This window comes from Lepus europaeus, chromosome 8 (genome assembly GCF_033115175.1).
Source record: "Lepus europaeus isolate LE1 chromosome 8, mLepTim1.pri, whole genome shotgun sequence".
In the NCBI taxonomy this organism is placed as follows: Eukaryota; Metazoa; Chordata; class Mammalia; order Lagomorpha; family Leporidae; genus Lepus; species Lepus europaeus.
Genome location: NC_084834.1, coordinates 8,757,749 through 8,773,865, shown reverse-complemented (window position 1 = coordinate 8,773,865; position 16,117 = coordinate 8,757,749). Strand labels below are relative to the sequence as shown.

At 45.3% G+C, this 16,117-nt stretch overlaps 1 protein-coding gene across 1 annotated transcript in view; it reads right to left on the bottom strand.

Moving 5' to 3' along the window:
* TLL1 (tolloid like 1) overlaps positions 1-15,528 on the bottom strand; it is a 234,370-nt gene extending 218,842 nt beyond the window's left edge. Inside the window, exon 1 of the mRNA XM_062199000.1 lies at positions 15,357-15,528. Coding sequence (XP_062054984.1) covers positions 15,357-15,528 — 172 coding nt within the window. The remainder of the gene's footprint in view (positions 1-15,356) is intronic.
* Positions 15,529-16,117: the final 589 nt, after the last annotated feature.

The window sequence follows — 16,117 nt, the reverse complement described above, 5'->3', positions numbered from 1 at the left end:
CTTCATGCACTTTCATATTGATAATTAAAGCAAATATTATATTTTTTCTGGCAGATTTGGAAATATTTTCAGGAATGTAACACATCTGTATCCTCCAAGTACATTCCTGAAATACATCAAGTACAAACTATTGGCCATATTAACATCTTACAGTGCATCACAGTTTCCCAATCCCATGTACATTTAACCTTTAGATGTTTTATAGAATATGTATCACTATCCCCATGTTACAAATGAAAGAACTTAATCTCAGAGAAGCATGATAAATAAATTAATAAAACAGAATCAGACACAATAGACCTAAGATTTGCACGTAGGTCTCCTACATGATATTCATTGCTGTTAATTAAATTATACCACTTAGATTCATGTGATTAATTTTATTGGATTTCATTCTGTTCCACTATGAAAGCCTCCAAAATGAAACCTGGGAATGGTTTTTCGGAGAATGTCGAAGTCTCCATTAGAAAAGGAAAATCATGTTGTACATAAAATAAGTCAACATGACAAAAAGAACAATTCTTTAGCAGACACCTAGGATACACTGAAGGTCTGTGAAGCTGAGTTTGATGAAGACAATTAAAAATACACACTTGTGTCAAGTGGAAGAATATTTTCAATGACACAGAAAGTGATGGATTAATATAAGAACCTAGCTTTTCATGTGCCGTGTAATTTGATAAAATGCTTCAAGCTGGGAAAAGTTCCCTGCAGTTTCCTTCCCTATACTTCCTGACAACTCCATCAGGAACACTGACCTCAAATTTGAGATAAATGAATGCTCTCCACGCCCTGGCCATGTCCTAGCTAATATCTCTCCTGTGAAACAAATTCCAGTGAGCAGCCTTCTATTCTGAAGGGAAAGTGACAGAGACATGCTCAGATCAGCACAGGGGTCACACCTGCCCACCCTGACTCCCTTTGGGTAGTTTTTGTTTTGTTTTGTTTTGTTTTTTGTTTTTTGTTTTTTATTTAGCTGATGAACTGATGTCAGAAAAGGAACATGAGAAATTAAGCACAAACTGTTTCCAAAACTAAATTTGGCAAACATGAGTCAGGAAATTTCAGGGCCTATTATAGCTGCAGACTGCTGGTTGCCATGATTGTGCCGGGACTTTGAATCTGAGGGCCTAGCAAGAGTGACCAGGAAAGGTGTAACATCTCCCCTTTCCACCATAAGTGGCCCTGCAGCACCCTGGTATCACTTGAGAGCAGCCCTTGCTTCCAGCGCCAGAGGCACCAGGATTCAGAAGGCTTTAGGGCTTGAAATAGCCTGAGAGATTTCCAAGCCTTGGAGACTGAGGCTTGGGAAGACCAGAGAATTTCAAAACCACAGTAGAATAGTTCAAGTAAAAAGCCAGATTTCCATTTAATTTATCATTTGCTCTGCTTCTCCTGACCAGCAAACAAAGAAAAAGTGAACGACATACTTTTAAATCTATGTAAGGATACAGTATGGCGAACAAAAATGTGTTTATTTGATAGTAGAAAAACTTGGGGAAAATATGACAGCTAACTTGAAATATTAGAATGAAACTGTGAGGCCAAGTAAATGTGAACTATTTCTAAGTCACTGTTTAGGTAAGTATTGGTTGCCTCTTACTCAGTACACTGTGAAATAACTAAGTCTAAAAAGTACTTATTTACACATTCTTGTGCTCCACACAGAGCTTTATTCTTCGTTATTCTTAAATAAAGAAAATCCCAGGAAAATTTTCTAATAACACATATTCTTATTATCACAATTTATTATAGTAATTATTTTCAGATGCTAAATTGAAATAACTTTAGCACACAATTATGTACTTAGTAAATAACCAATCATTTATACATAAACATCTACCTGCAAATGGTGAACACTAAATCACATCAGGTATTGCATCTTATTTCATACTTCTGTGACCCCAAGATTAACCCATGTTTCATTCATAGTAGGTGCTTGATAAATTTTTGATGCATTACTGAATATTTGTAACTCAGAGCCATGTGCTTGAACTTAGTTCTGTGTAAACACAGAACTGTGAGTACATGAGCTCTTCAAGTCAATCCAGATGGCAAATGCAATCTGAACCAGAAATTACTGAAAGGCTATACAGCCAAGAGTCTATTCACACGTTAGTGAATGTGAACTGAAAATTGTTGATCTATTTTGAGCATATTAGGCATATGAGCAAATGGTCTGGAGAGTAACATATAGAAAATGTTTATATTGATTACATCTGATAACTTTACACAAATAAAAAGGTCTACTTGGGGGTTTTATCCTCTCAACCACAAAATTTCGTGGACTTAAGATATGAATACATTTTGTATATGGCAAGAAAAAAAAAAACCTTTATCCAACAAGTGTTTTTATAAAGATCATTTTTCCACACACACAAAAAAAATGTAGTTGTGATTTAAAACAACCATCTGTGACCTATATATTTATGTTACAGTGAAAAAAGTAGTTTGCTAAGTTTCTGACAAAGGGATGTGTATTTTACATTAATTAAATGCCTATAATAGGTGCAAGGGTTCGATGCAGCAGTTAGGATACTGCTTGGGTGATCTGCATTCCACATCAAAGTGCACTGGACTCCTTCCCCCTTCACTTCTGATTCCACCCTCCTGCTCACATGGACCCTGGGAGGAAGCAAGTGATAGATCAAGTAGTTGAGTCCTGGGCGTCTACATGGGAAACACACTGACTTCCACTCTCCTGGATTTGACCTCCCCCAGTCCCAGCCACTGTGTGCATTCTGTAAGTGAATCAACAGATCTTTCTATGTTTGTCTCTGTCCCTCTCCCTCCTCTCTCTCTCTCTCTGTATCTCTGTGCCTTTCAAATAAATGAAAATAAATACATTTTAGAATTTTAATTCTTATTTTAACACTATGGATATCACAGTATCATGTCCATTTTACAAATCAGAAAATTGAAACAGAAAGGACTTCAATAATGTGCCAAAAGAACAGTGAATGTGTGGGTGTTCATATGAGAACCCACGTACCTCTCATTCCCAAATCCAAGCTATCAAAAAATCATTATTTTGTGTTCCTGAAACCTTACTGTTAATTTCTGAAGCCAACTCAAATTTGTGAAAGACTACTCATGTGAAAAAAAGAGAGAGGGAGAGAGAGAAAGAGAAAGGGAGAGAAAGAGAAGAAAAACTGTCCATGGCACACTTAATTTAAAATAAATAAATAAATAAAATCTTTAAAATATTTAAAAAGAGGTGAATATCTATGCACCCATTATCCACTCAAGAATTTGTATTATCTGATACGTGAGAAACAACGAGGTGCTGTTCTCAAAAACATCCAATTATCTACTTCCCAAGAATAACCACTGTTTTCTCACTCTTAGTCTTTGGTTCTATGTTATGGTTTTAATAATTTATACTTTTATAAATTATTTCTGCATATTTATATTCTCAACTAGCTACTTGAAGAAAAAAAATAAGTCCAGAATTCTGGATACAAATTTTGTGTTCAGCATGAAGTGGCATCAGGCAAGTTATCTCAAAACACCTAACCACGAGTGCCATTCCAGTATAAAGGTAAGGACAGCTGGGTCACTGCTTACGATGCAGGCGTCCCATATCAGAGTGCTGCTTCGGGGCCCGGCTGCTCTGCTTGTCATCCAGCTCCCCACTGACGCCTCTGGGAAAGAAGTAAATGATGGCACAGGTGCTTGGGACCATGATGCCCATGAAAGGGGCCAGGATGGAGCTCCTGGCAATTATCCTCAGCCTGACCTAGTCCCAGCTGTTGCAGCCTTTTGGGGAGTGAACCAGAGGACAAAAGATCTCTCCTTGTCTCTCTCTCTTTCTCTCTCTATCCCTCTTTCAAGTAAATAAATAATACATATATCATATATATATTTACATCATATATATCATATATATAAACACACGTGCATTTATACATATATATGTAGTAATAGAATACTTGTTTTTGAAGCATACAGTTCTGTGTATGAAGCTCCATTCCATTCCTGAGCTCGATTATATATGGTAGAGATCTATGCCTATAGTAAATATTTTAATCCTGGAACACACTGGAGATGTATCCTATATCAATATCATCTTTCTGTATGTCAACTCTTGGTCACTAGTCAACCCACAAAACTGCTTCCAAATCTCTTTCCAACAGAAACAAGGCAACCCAAGGCCCCTGAAGTGGGTCACTGCTTCTGTTATCCATTCCAGATAGCAAATCCCAATTATTCCAACCCTAGGCCACTCAGGACTGGGTACACATTATCCCTTCCTCTTAGAATACAAAATATGACAGTACCTCAAAATGCTTGTGGAAATGGAACTAAAAGACAATTTTATTTTGGTGCAAAAAATTTTATACTCCATGTACACATGGGTCCTCCAAAAAGTTTATGAAAAATTCATATTATGAAAAAAACTATGCATATATTTCAAAATATTTGTACCACAGTAAACTTATCTCATTTCCATTTTCCTTGAACCCTTGGGAGCCCCTTCAAATACATGAAATAAAAATGTCCCAGTTCTCAGGTTTAGAACAGAGGCAGCAAGAAAGAGAGCCTGTTTTACCAGATCTTGTGCTTACTCACTTGTTACAGAACAAGTACAAGCAGGAATTCTTCCTCCTAGAAAACACGGTAATTTGCTAAAAGTAAATATGTTTTCTTCAAAGGAATTACAGTTTTGTCAATAACACTTAGAGTATATTTTTTAAATGTGCCAGACATTCCATACTTAGGAAATAAGACTGGAGCTCTTAGAAGTTTTTTTGACCTGATTTTTCCCTGAACTTTTTAAACCTTCAAACTTAGGGCTTTTAGACAAATTAGCATTGAAAAGGAGGAAGTTGTTTAAGCATATTCACATAGTATATTTGTTTTCTCAAAGGCATTACCCATCATTTATCACTCTCCTAAATCATATGCATCTGAAAGGATATTCTTCACACTTTTTATGGGCTCATAGCCAGCATTTCAATGACTATTCAAAGAGAAAGTCTAAAGTGCTAGACAACTTAGTGCATTACCACCCCAAACAAGGGACGCTAATGACTGCATTCTACTCTGACCCAACTCAATTCTTGCCTCCATCAATACAGAAAAGCTAAGGCCACTATTTTTATACTGAGAACCACACACAGCAGGGCCTCCCCTACCCTATTTAGCTCTAAAACATTTCTCTAGCCTTATTAAAATTAGTCACATGCATTTTCATTTGTTTCACACACATCTGGAGCATTTTTATCTGTAAACACCAGGGAATATTTGCACAAGGGTAGAAACTACACTATACACCAAGCAATTAAAAAGCATTGGTCATGTTCTTTAGGACGTCTGCCATCCTATGAGTCTGCTGTGTATCCCACTTCCCTTGTTGGATCTTTCTCTCCCTGTTTGATTCTATCAGTTAGTATTAGCAGACACTTGTCTTGTTTGTGTGATCCCTATGATTCTTTGACCTATCAGAGCCATCGATTGTGAACTGATCCTCTGACAATACAGCTTGTAAAATGCAAGAACACTGAAGGCAAGATGTATTCTTACTAATAAAACCCAATTTGTATTCCTACTCATGAAATCCAGTGAATAGATGCTGGGATGCTGTCACGGGTCCCTTCCTAACTGCTAATCACAGACTGGTTCGATTATAAAGAAAAGAGGTTTATTTTGGTTCATACTTCTGGTTGAAGGGTCAGGGCCACATCTGGTGTTGGCCTTCCTGATGGCAGAGTCCAGAAGCGGCACAGGGCATCCCATGGTGACAGACAAGGAGTAGTTGTCTGTGCATGTATATGTGTGTGTGTCCATCCTCTGGTAGTTTTAATATTTTGATTGATTGATTTGAAAAATTAGCATTACAAAGCAGAGAGGAAGAGAGATTGTCCATTCACTGGTTCACTTTCCAGACTGTCCCAACAGTCAGTGCTGGACCAGGCCAAAGCCAGAGCCAGGAGTTCCCTCCAGGTCTACCACATGCATGGCAGGGGCCCAAGCATCTGGGTCACTTTGCACTGCTTTTCCCAGTCCATTAGCAGGAAGCAGGGTTGGAAGTGAAGCATCTGGGACATGAACTGGTACCCATACAAGATACCGCATTGTGGGCAGCAGCTCCAACCACTATGTCATAATGCCAGCCCCTGGTCTCTCTTCTTAAACAGCCATCAGCACTCAACTGATGATTTTATCAGATCCTAATCACTCCCAAAGAAGTCACTTACCAAACATCACAGAGGGACTAAGTGTCCACCCTCATAATGGGTATTAAACTCCAACATGAGGACTTGCATTGTGGCTAACAGGTTAAGCCTCCTCCCGCGATGCTGGCATCCCAAAGGGGCTCTTGTTGGAAACATGGCTGTTCTACTTCTGATCCAGTTGCCTGTTAATGTGCCTGGGAAAGCAGCAGAAGATGGCCCAAGTGCTTGGGCCCCTGCACCCACATGGAAGATTTAGAAGAAGCTCCCAAGATCCCCAGCTTTGACCTGGCCCAGCCCCAGCCATTGTGGTCATTTGGGGAATGAACCAGCAGACAGAAGATATCTCTCTCTCTCTCTCTCTCTCTCTCTCTCTCTCTCTCCCTCTCTATGTCCTCTTCTCTTTTCAAATAATTAAAAAAAATCTTAAAATAAATAAACTCCAACACAAATTTCAGAGGGGACAATCCACAGTCCAACCACAAGAGTTGCCCATGGCACAAAGGTTCTCTCTTCCACTTCCAGTCTCATTTTTTTATGCTGGCTGGAGGGCCCATCTGGAGGGTTTGAAAGAAGAAAGGCAGCAGGAATCCAGAAATCCAGGTTCAAGTTCTCACCACGTGCTACTTACTCCCTGTGATGACAGCCCCATGCCGGAAACTTTCGGAGCCTCGGTTTCCTTATGTGTCCAAAGGAAATGATAAGGAAGGTCAGTTGATGATAAAATTGAGAAGGTCAAGAGAATATGGGGAAGAGAGGAGATGCTACATGTTATCAAAGTAAAAATGTGAACAATGTGAAGACAGCATGAATGATGAAGACAGTTCCCAGACATGTGACACATATGGGTCTCAGGAGCCATTTTCTTTCATGGGTCTGGACCCATCTGATTCAGTGTTCCTCCCTGAGGTGTTTTAAGGATTTTGATCTCCACACAATGAGGTAGTCACATACTGCTTACTGATGAGGATGCGTTCCAAGAAATGTGTCAGATGTGTACTATGCAAACATCACAGAGTGCAATTACACAACACGCATGCTATCAGGGCACTAGGTGATACAGCCTTTGGGGAGCACTGTCATTACCCAGACTGTCGTTAGGTAGCACATGACCATGAATACTTCATCTCAAACACAAAATGCTATAAGCACTCAACAACTAGGCATTTCTGATCAGAAAAGGATATGGCAGGTGTTGTGGTACAGGAGTGAGGAAGCCTCTTGGGGGCATCCCATACTAGAGTGCCGGATTTGAGTCCTGGTTACAGCTACTGCTCACTCGGGAAGGCAGGAGGTGATGCTCAAGCACTTGGGTCTCTGCCACCCACATGGGGGACCCATATGGAGTTTCAGGCTCCTGGCTTCAGCCCAACACAGCCCTGGCTGCTGCAGGCTTTGAGGAATGGGCGATGAACTAGCAAATAGAAGTTCTCTCTCTCTCTCTCCTTCTCTCCCTCCCTCTCTCCCTCCCGCCCTCCTCCCTCCCTCCCTCTCTCTGCCTTTCAAATAAATAAAATAACTTTTAAAATTTTAAGAAGAGGAAAAATTAGAGCAGAGGAATAGAATACCATCTTTTTAGAACGGTCAGTCAGCTAAACTGATGCCAAAGTGGTTTCAGACATTGCACAAGAACCTGAGATTATCCTAATAAGCACTCCAAGTCCACTGGCGGCCAAGGAAGAGGGCTCAGAAGACACTGATATCAGCAGCCTGGCCAGGAGCCACTGGAGGCGACTCCATGGTACACAATGCATGTGCTGACAGTTCAACAGGGATGAGAAATGTCAGGAATGAGGAAACGTTCCACTCTCTTAGGCCTCCATCTCTGCCTCCCCATCACATAAATCAGATGTCGTCAATGGAAAATCCGACACAGGCAATATCAGATGTTGACAGTAAATATGGTTTTTATCTACATCTCAGTCACAGTTCTCCAGCTAGTTAAGATAGGTGTAGTGTGTTTAAAATTGTTAAAGTGTTCTTTAAACACTGACCTAAATGCTTCCAGTAGCATACATAAAATTAGATTTTGTTTGAAAAACTCAACATATGTAGAGGCACTTCTGACCTGTTAATGTAAGGTTTTGATTTTCCAGAATTATTATCATTGGGGGAGGGAGTGAAGTTCCAAGTACTGGGTCACTCCCCCAAATGGCTGTAACACCAGGGATGGTCAAGGCTGGAGCCGGGAACTCCATCCAGGTCTCCCACATGGGCAGCAGGGGCTCAAGCACTTGGGCCATAACTGCTGCTTTCCCAGGCATATCAGCCGGGAGCTGGATGGGAAGCAGAGCATCCAATACCGGAACTAGCTCTCCAGTATGGGGCGCCAGCATAAAAATCTGTGGCTTTACCCACTGGACCCCAACACCAGCCCTTAAGTAGTTGTTGTTTGTTTGTTTGTTTTTTTTTTTCAGAAATACATGATTGCTAGCAAGTCTTTTACGTTCAACTACAAATATAAATTGTGACAGAAGAACTGAGTAAGATAAATACCAACTCTGCTCACTTTCTGGATTTCAATTAACACCTAATTTACAGTACTTCTTAATACAAATACGTGGCTGAGCTCTGCAGAACAACTGGACGGGACTGGTACATATTTCGTAAGGAGCTGACAAAACTAGCAGTCCGCGCCTCAGCCCGCAATATCTCAAAATTCAAGTCAATATCCGACGTTCAGGGCTGACAATGACAGGAACTACACAAGCAAGGGATTCTCTCCTCCTGCTTTCTGGGAAAGAATGCATCCTGTTTCATTCACTCATACCTCTGAGGCTAGAAGAAAAAAAAAGGAAAATGTTTCCTCCCCAAGTGTTACTATGCAGTGGATAACTAGAGGAAATCAATCACTAAACCGTATTGCTAAGTCATCCTGCGATAACCAGGGCTAGGCAAAGACTCTCCACTCCTCCATTGAGGCAGAATCTGTCCACAATTAAATCCAGACCCTGGAAGAGGAAAAGGCTGTAAGAGGATTCAAAACTTTGCTAATGTAGGAAATCCTACTTCCCCAGGAATTAGCCAGGCACCTGAGCCCTGGCCTAGCCTGGACCTAACTTTGAGCTCCAGATGCTCCTGGTGGGGAGGGGACTCATTCCTACCGTTCAGGGGAGCAGCACAGCACGGCCCCCAGCAACCCCCAACTCCCCAGATACCAGATAGCCCCAGCAGGACTTGCAATGCTTCATTTAAATGGATTATTTGCCTGTCTTTTCTGAGAAAAGCTTAAAGAGGGTTTCAGTTTTGTTTTCTGACAGGCAAAGACACAGAGAAAGACAGACAATTTCCATCCACTGGTTCATTTCCCCAGCCCCATGATGCCTAAGGCTGGGCTGGAGTTGAAGCTGGGAGCAGGGACCTCAACACAGGTCTCCCAACGGGGTTGGCAGGAGCTCAAGTATTTGTGCTATCACCTGGTGCCTCTCAGGATAAAGCTAGAGTCAGAGTCGAAGTTGAGTATCAGTGTGGGTACCTTAGCCAACGTCATACATGCTAGACTTAACGCCCACCAGGTGAGTCCCAAGTCTAAGAACTTTCAGCAAAGCATATGAGTCTAACGCATTGTTAGAACAATAAACAATATTCTAAAATGAAGTTTGGTAAATCACCAGCACTTGATGTTAGCTACCTGAGTCCCAGAAGACTTTGAAGGCTAACCTTTTCCCAGGAAACTACCTTGCCAGAGCCTCCACCGTTGGCAGTCCTAAATGATTATTCATGTGACTGATAGTTACAAGAAGATTTGAAAATAACATGTTTTAACTATAGATAAGACAGCTCAATTTCACACTGGGGAAAGTTGCTTAGATGTTCAAAAATAGGATTCAAACATATACATTGGAAAAGACAATATGGTTGGTTTCTGTAGAAGAAACTATAGACTTTTCTAGCAAGGAACTCATCACAAGGGAAAGAGGAAAAGCTGTGGAATTGTATGTTAATTTTCCAAAGGCATTTGTTAGACTCCTACAGCCTTTTAATTATTTTAGCATAGGCTAAGTAAGCCTAAACAGAAAAAGTAGTCAGATAGGCAGCTACTAGAACAGAAACCATAACGACTTCATGTACTATTACATAAAGCTAACTAAGAGAATTAATGAAAGGTCTCTACAATGAAAGCTACAAAACAATGATGTAAGAAATCAAACAGACACAAATAAATGGAAAGATACTGCATAAACATAGACTTGAGGAATTAATATTATTAACATGTCCATCCTGCCCAAAAAGGACTACAGATTCAATGCAATTCATAGCAACATATCAATGAACTCTTCACAGAAACAGAAAAACAATCACAAAATTCATATGAAACCACAAAAGACACTGAATATGCAAACCAATCTTAAGCAAAAAGAACAAAGCCAGAGGCATCATACTATTCAACTTCAAAATGCACTAAAAAGTTATCATCATCAAAACAGCATGGAACTGGCATTAAAAAAAAAAAAAAAAAAAAAAAAGACAGCTACACAAGAGAGCCCAGGAGTAAACCCACCAACTTCTTCTGCAAGGTGCCAAGAACACATAGTTAGCCAAGGACACATTCTTAGAGCAGTGGGCTGGATGCCGACCAGTAAAAAAATGACTGTGCCCCATCTATCACCCTATCTAAATGGATAGAAGACATAAATGTAAAATCTGAAACTATAAAACCACTAGAAGAAAATGGAAATACTCTACACCATTAGTTTGGGCAAGGACTTTTTTGGACAATAACATAAAAGTAGAGACAATTAAAGACAAAACAGACAACTGAGATTGTATCAGAGCAAAAAGCTCCCCCACAGCAAAGGAAATAATCAAGAGAGTGAAGAAACAGCCTGCAGAATGGGAGAAAATATTTGCAAACTATGCTTCTGACAAGGGGTTAATATCCAGAATACACCAAGAACTCAAACAACTCAACAGCAGCAAAGCAAATAATCCAGTTAGGCTCTGAATTTGCAAATGACAGGATCTGCTTCAGAGACAAGCAGTGGGAAGATGTCAGGAGGCTTTGTAAACACTCCCTCCCCCAACCAAAAAAGAAAAAGACAATGAAGGAGTCTAGAGCTGGTCTAGTCCGAGAGTTTATATTTAAGAAAATATCTAATAACAGTAACTGTCAATTGTAGGCCCCAAATGGGAAAGAGCCCTTAAGACAAGGGCTCAATAATTCCTACTGGCAAAGGAAGAGCAGAAGTCAAACACGGAAAATGATGCCTTATCCCATCCCTTTTGCGAAAACTGTATTTTGGCCTCTTCTAAGTTGGCACCGGAGGCAGAAGGGGGAAAAAAAATTCATGATCTGAGGAATGAAAACTAAAACAGGAGAGACTGGTTAGGAGAAGCAGATCTATGAAATACACTTTTTAAATGAGAGCTTGGCAGTCTAAAGAGGCACCGACTAAGAAAGAAATGTTTGGATATATAAAATGATGATGGAATAAAGTAGAAGCTGAGCTGAGTATCAAATTCGAAAGGGCCACACCTGACAGGCTGCCAGTCCAGCCAGAAAGTACAACGCTGAAGGCCAAAAGAATGAATATAATCTTACGTAGAAATTGCAAAGTTACAGAAATTATCCCAGGCTACTGTACCAGGACACTAGGGCACCGGTTATGAAGAAAGACAGAAAGAATTCTCTAGGATGCCAAGACTCTTTCTATATAAACAAGCTTGCAGAAGCTACCCAAAAGGCAAATTCAACCTTGCAGCCACTGACCTTTAAGCACGACTCGATTTTCCAAGGAAAAGAGCAATGTACTCAGGAGCGTCAAGGTGGAGATTCGTGTTCTTTGGGGGGTGCTCACGTATGTCCACAGAGATTACCCTTCTGAACAAACATTTCACTTCATCCATCTCACAAATTTCTCAATCACAACAGGAATTTTCTCAGTCTCCCTTATTAGATAGTCCATTGGCAACTGCCCGAACTTTCCTAACAGCCCCTAACATACAGAAAAGAAAAAAGAAAGAAGAAAGGAAGGGAGAGGGTGGAAGGGGGAGAAGGAAGGCCTGTGTCAATAGATAGTCAGTTCATCAGGCCTCTGCTTTTCCAGCAGATTTCTACACAAATCTGCCAGACTGAATCTGGCCCAGCTCAGATGAACACTTACTGATACAGTACAACAAGGAAACAGGACACCCCAGGCTGGGCGCTGGACCAGACTCCTGCAACATCAGCCCCCAGTGTCCCCTGGACCTGTCCGAACTAGACAGAATAAGAGCAACCTGCCCATTCAGATGACCAAGGACTGCACCAAAGAGAGCCAGACGCTCCTCAGAATTACCTACACTTCTGTGTATGCAAAGTCCCTATGTGAGTACTCTGTCTTAGTGGGTCTGGCCATATGGTTATACTTATCTGAAGCTGTGTTTTACTAACTTGCCTTCTTTCATATATACCAAAAGGTGCCCTTCTACATCAACACGCAATAAAATGAAGACAAGGCTTCCTTCCTGCCCTATAGTTGCATAATTTGGCATCACAGTTCTGCTAGGCATACAAATCGGATTCGATTTCACAAATATTGTAAGGATGGCACAGTTTTTAACAAGTTTAACAAGTTACAGCTCAGGATATTGCCCTATGGGCAACATGCAGTTGATGCTATATAGACCAGAAGTTGGTAGAGAAGTAAGGCTATGCATCCCAGCAAAGCGCTGAGAACACACTCAGGTCGTATCAGTCATAACCCATTGCCCTGATAAGCAGTAAAATCCTGCTATGATCTCTGTCCTCAAGGTTTGGGGCTTGCAAAATATGAACCTGTGCGTTTAGCCACTTCTCTTAAGCAAGTATGAAAATAACTGCAGCTCTATTACTCAGAACTCCTGGTAAGCCTGCACCAGTTTCTACTGTGTGTCTCCAACAGCCAGCTAAAAGTGTAGTGTTATTATTAATTACGACCAGGCCCTGCAGTCATCGGACTAGGAATCGAGTGCTGGCTAATCTTACGTTTTAGGCAACAGCTGATAGAGGAACGGTTTTCCTATGTGTGTAATGGGGAGATTAAAAAACTTCTACCCTGTTGGGTTGTTCTAACACTAGGTCAAATTATGTACTGAAAAGTCTTTGAAACACTCAGCTATGGGTGTCCTGGGCCCCTACACCACGGGGTAGCTTGAGGAATATTGAGACTCCCCTCACAGAAGTTCAGGAGGGCTCTTTACAGCTCATGGGCCACGGCCTCAATCTGCTACGTGGAAAGGGGAAACCAAAAGCTGTGCCAGGGTGGGGGCAGGAGGCTCCTTGGGCTTTGGCCTGGCCTCCATTCCCAGACCTGCTCTCGCCTGGTTACTTCAGTGACCTTGTGCCCTCTTGTTTGGGGTTTCCGTGAATTACCTAGTGTTTTTCATCCTGGGACTTCAAATGGTGCTTGTCTCATTTCGTAGCAAGAGGAGGCATCAAGATTTTGCCACTCTCACCAAGACAGTAAACGAAAACGTTTCATTTTACTAAATTAAGAAAGCAGAGGGGAGCATTTTAGAAGCAATCTCCCACTCTGTGAGTACTTCGCAGCCTTCCACCAGACATTATTTCTCTCACACAGGTAGGCATCTCCTCCACCCAAAGGTGGGGCAGAAGTGAGATGACAACAATCCGATCAAAATCACGTTACAGCTACTTTGAACTATAAACCAGTATCAAAGGGGGCGGGGAATAAAGGCTATCAATTTTTTTTTTAATTTGCTCTATGTGCTTATCCCCTTAGGAAAATAAACATGGATGCTCGATGTGGCTGTGAATACACACGGTGCAAACGCTCCACAGGGAAGGCTGGCTGAACTTTCCTAGACGGTCTTCAGAAATAATGGACCTCGGTTCTACGTCACCACGCAGAAGAAACTCAGTTTTCACTGGGTTGCAAGCATCACTCAGCACATTGGTAGCGGGGCGCCCAGGACCCACTCAGCGGAACGCCCTCCTCCTATCCAGACCACCAGGCAGGACGCAAGACACTTGGGTGGGAAATCAGGTCAAGTGTTTCTGGAGAGAACTTGGAGGTGAACCTGAATCGCGTCAGAATTCTCTGAGCTCCGCCCGGCAGGCGTCCAAGCCCCTCTGAGTTTTGAGTCTGTGCATCCAGGGTGCGCTCACCACTGGTAACTGGAGTACAACACGCACACCCTCCCTGTCAGCACAGGGCGTCATCCTACCAACCAGGGGACGCGCCTCCTCCCTCCAGCACCGGGAGCAAGACGGGCCAGCCACAGAGGGCCAACCCCACCCGCCGCCAGCCCGCACCGACCCTGGGAAGTCACAGGCGGGCACCGGAGGCATTGGCCCGCTCCCTTTCTCGAAGCTTCGCCATGGGACACAAGCAGCCCTGCCAAGTCCGCCCCCTGCAGACCCCTGCAACCTTCGTCCCAGAGTCAGCCGCGGGTCCACGCTGCGCGCGGGTCACCTCCACCGCCACCCGGGCGCCGCGCTCACGTGGTCGCGGGACGCCGCACGTGGGGGCTCCGACCTGGGGCGGCGGGAGGCCCGCGCGCGCGGTGGCGGAGAGGCGCGCGGGGCGGCGGCGCCAGATGCGAGCCCCGGAGGCCAAAGACCCGGGGTGGGTGCAGAGGGGGCGCCCGGCGAGTCCGCTGAGCGGCAGGCCGGGCGGGTCCCTCTGCAGCTCCCCGGGGGCCGTCCTCAGGCGGGAAGGCACAAGTTTGAATGGGGTCGCAACTTGCAAGGAAAAATAATAATGAATGTGTTTGGGGGGGGGGGGGTATTTGCAAGGGACAAACGCACCGGACTCCCATCTCGAAGTGAGTTCTTCCAAGGTGGCCACAATCCCCTGCTAGCCTGGAACGCACGCTTGGAGTGCCCGGCAGAGGAGGGGGGCGTGTAGAGGCGTCTCCAGGTGGCACCGCCATCCCCGGCCACCCCGTGGCGGCGGGGCCCCTGCCCGCCCGGCTCTCGGCCGCGCCCTGGAACAAAGAGGCGGTGCGGGGAGCCGGCGGCGTGCGGGCATTGGGAAGCCAGGGGCAGCCAGGCTGTCTCGTTTCGGTTTTTCTGAGGCTGGAACTCCAGGACGCGCGCTGCCCCAAACCAGGGGCCGGGAGCTGGCACGGGGGGCCCCGGGCTCCGCGCTCCCGCCGAGTCGGGACGGGGCAGCCGAGCGCGCGCTGGAAGCAGGTGAGCTCCCGCCGCCCCCCGTCGGAAGCGCGCCGCCGTCCCGGCCCCGGCCGGCCACTTACCGGCTTTGCACGGGTCCTTGTAGTCTAGGCTCTCCGTGCGGTCCTCTTCGCTCCCATCCGAAGCGTAAACATCGTCCCCGAGGCCAGCGCAGAGCCACGGCTGCCCGGAGAACACGACCCCCGAGGCCACCAGCCACACGAGCATCCTCGGGGAGAGCGCGTCCAGCCCCATCCTCCTCCCCCGGAGGCCACGCAGGGCACGGGACGCGGGGCTCAGGCGGCCGCGGCCGCGCGGGGCGGAGGGGACCGGTGCTCCGCGCCCCCCGCCGCCGCCGCCGCCGCCGCCGCCGCGGGGAGGCTCCTCGGCGGGACCCGGGGTGTTCAGGTGTCCGGAGACATGCGGGTGCCGGCGGGCCGGGCGAGAGGGCGGGCGCCGCCTGGGAGCCCCGCGCACGGGGCAGGGGGGAGTTGGCCCGGCGCCCGCGGGTGGGCGGAGGGCAGGTGAGGAGCTGGGCTCCCGGAGGCCGAACTTCCCACGGCCGGCCGCGGCCCGGCGAGCGGGCGCCCCCGCGGGCTCAGCTGCGCCCCGAGCTCGGGCTCCCGCGCCGCGCCGCCGCCGCCGCGGCGACTACCAGGACCGAGCGGCCGAGCGCCCGCTGCCGCCGCCGCCGCCGCCTGCGCCCGCCGCCGCCGCTCCGGGAAGATGAATCCGGTCTGCACATCAGCACCGCTGAGCTGAAAGGGGAGCCCGAGCAAGGGGGTGGGGGGCCGGCATCTCTGCGCCGCCAGCCCGTCCAAGCCTGCGGGAGCCCGCAGAGCGC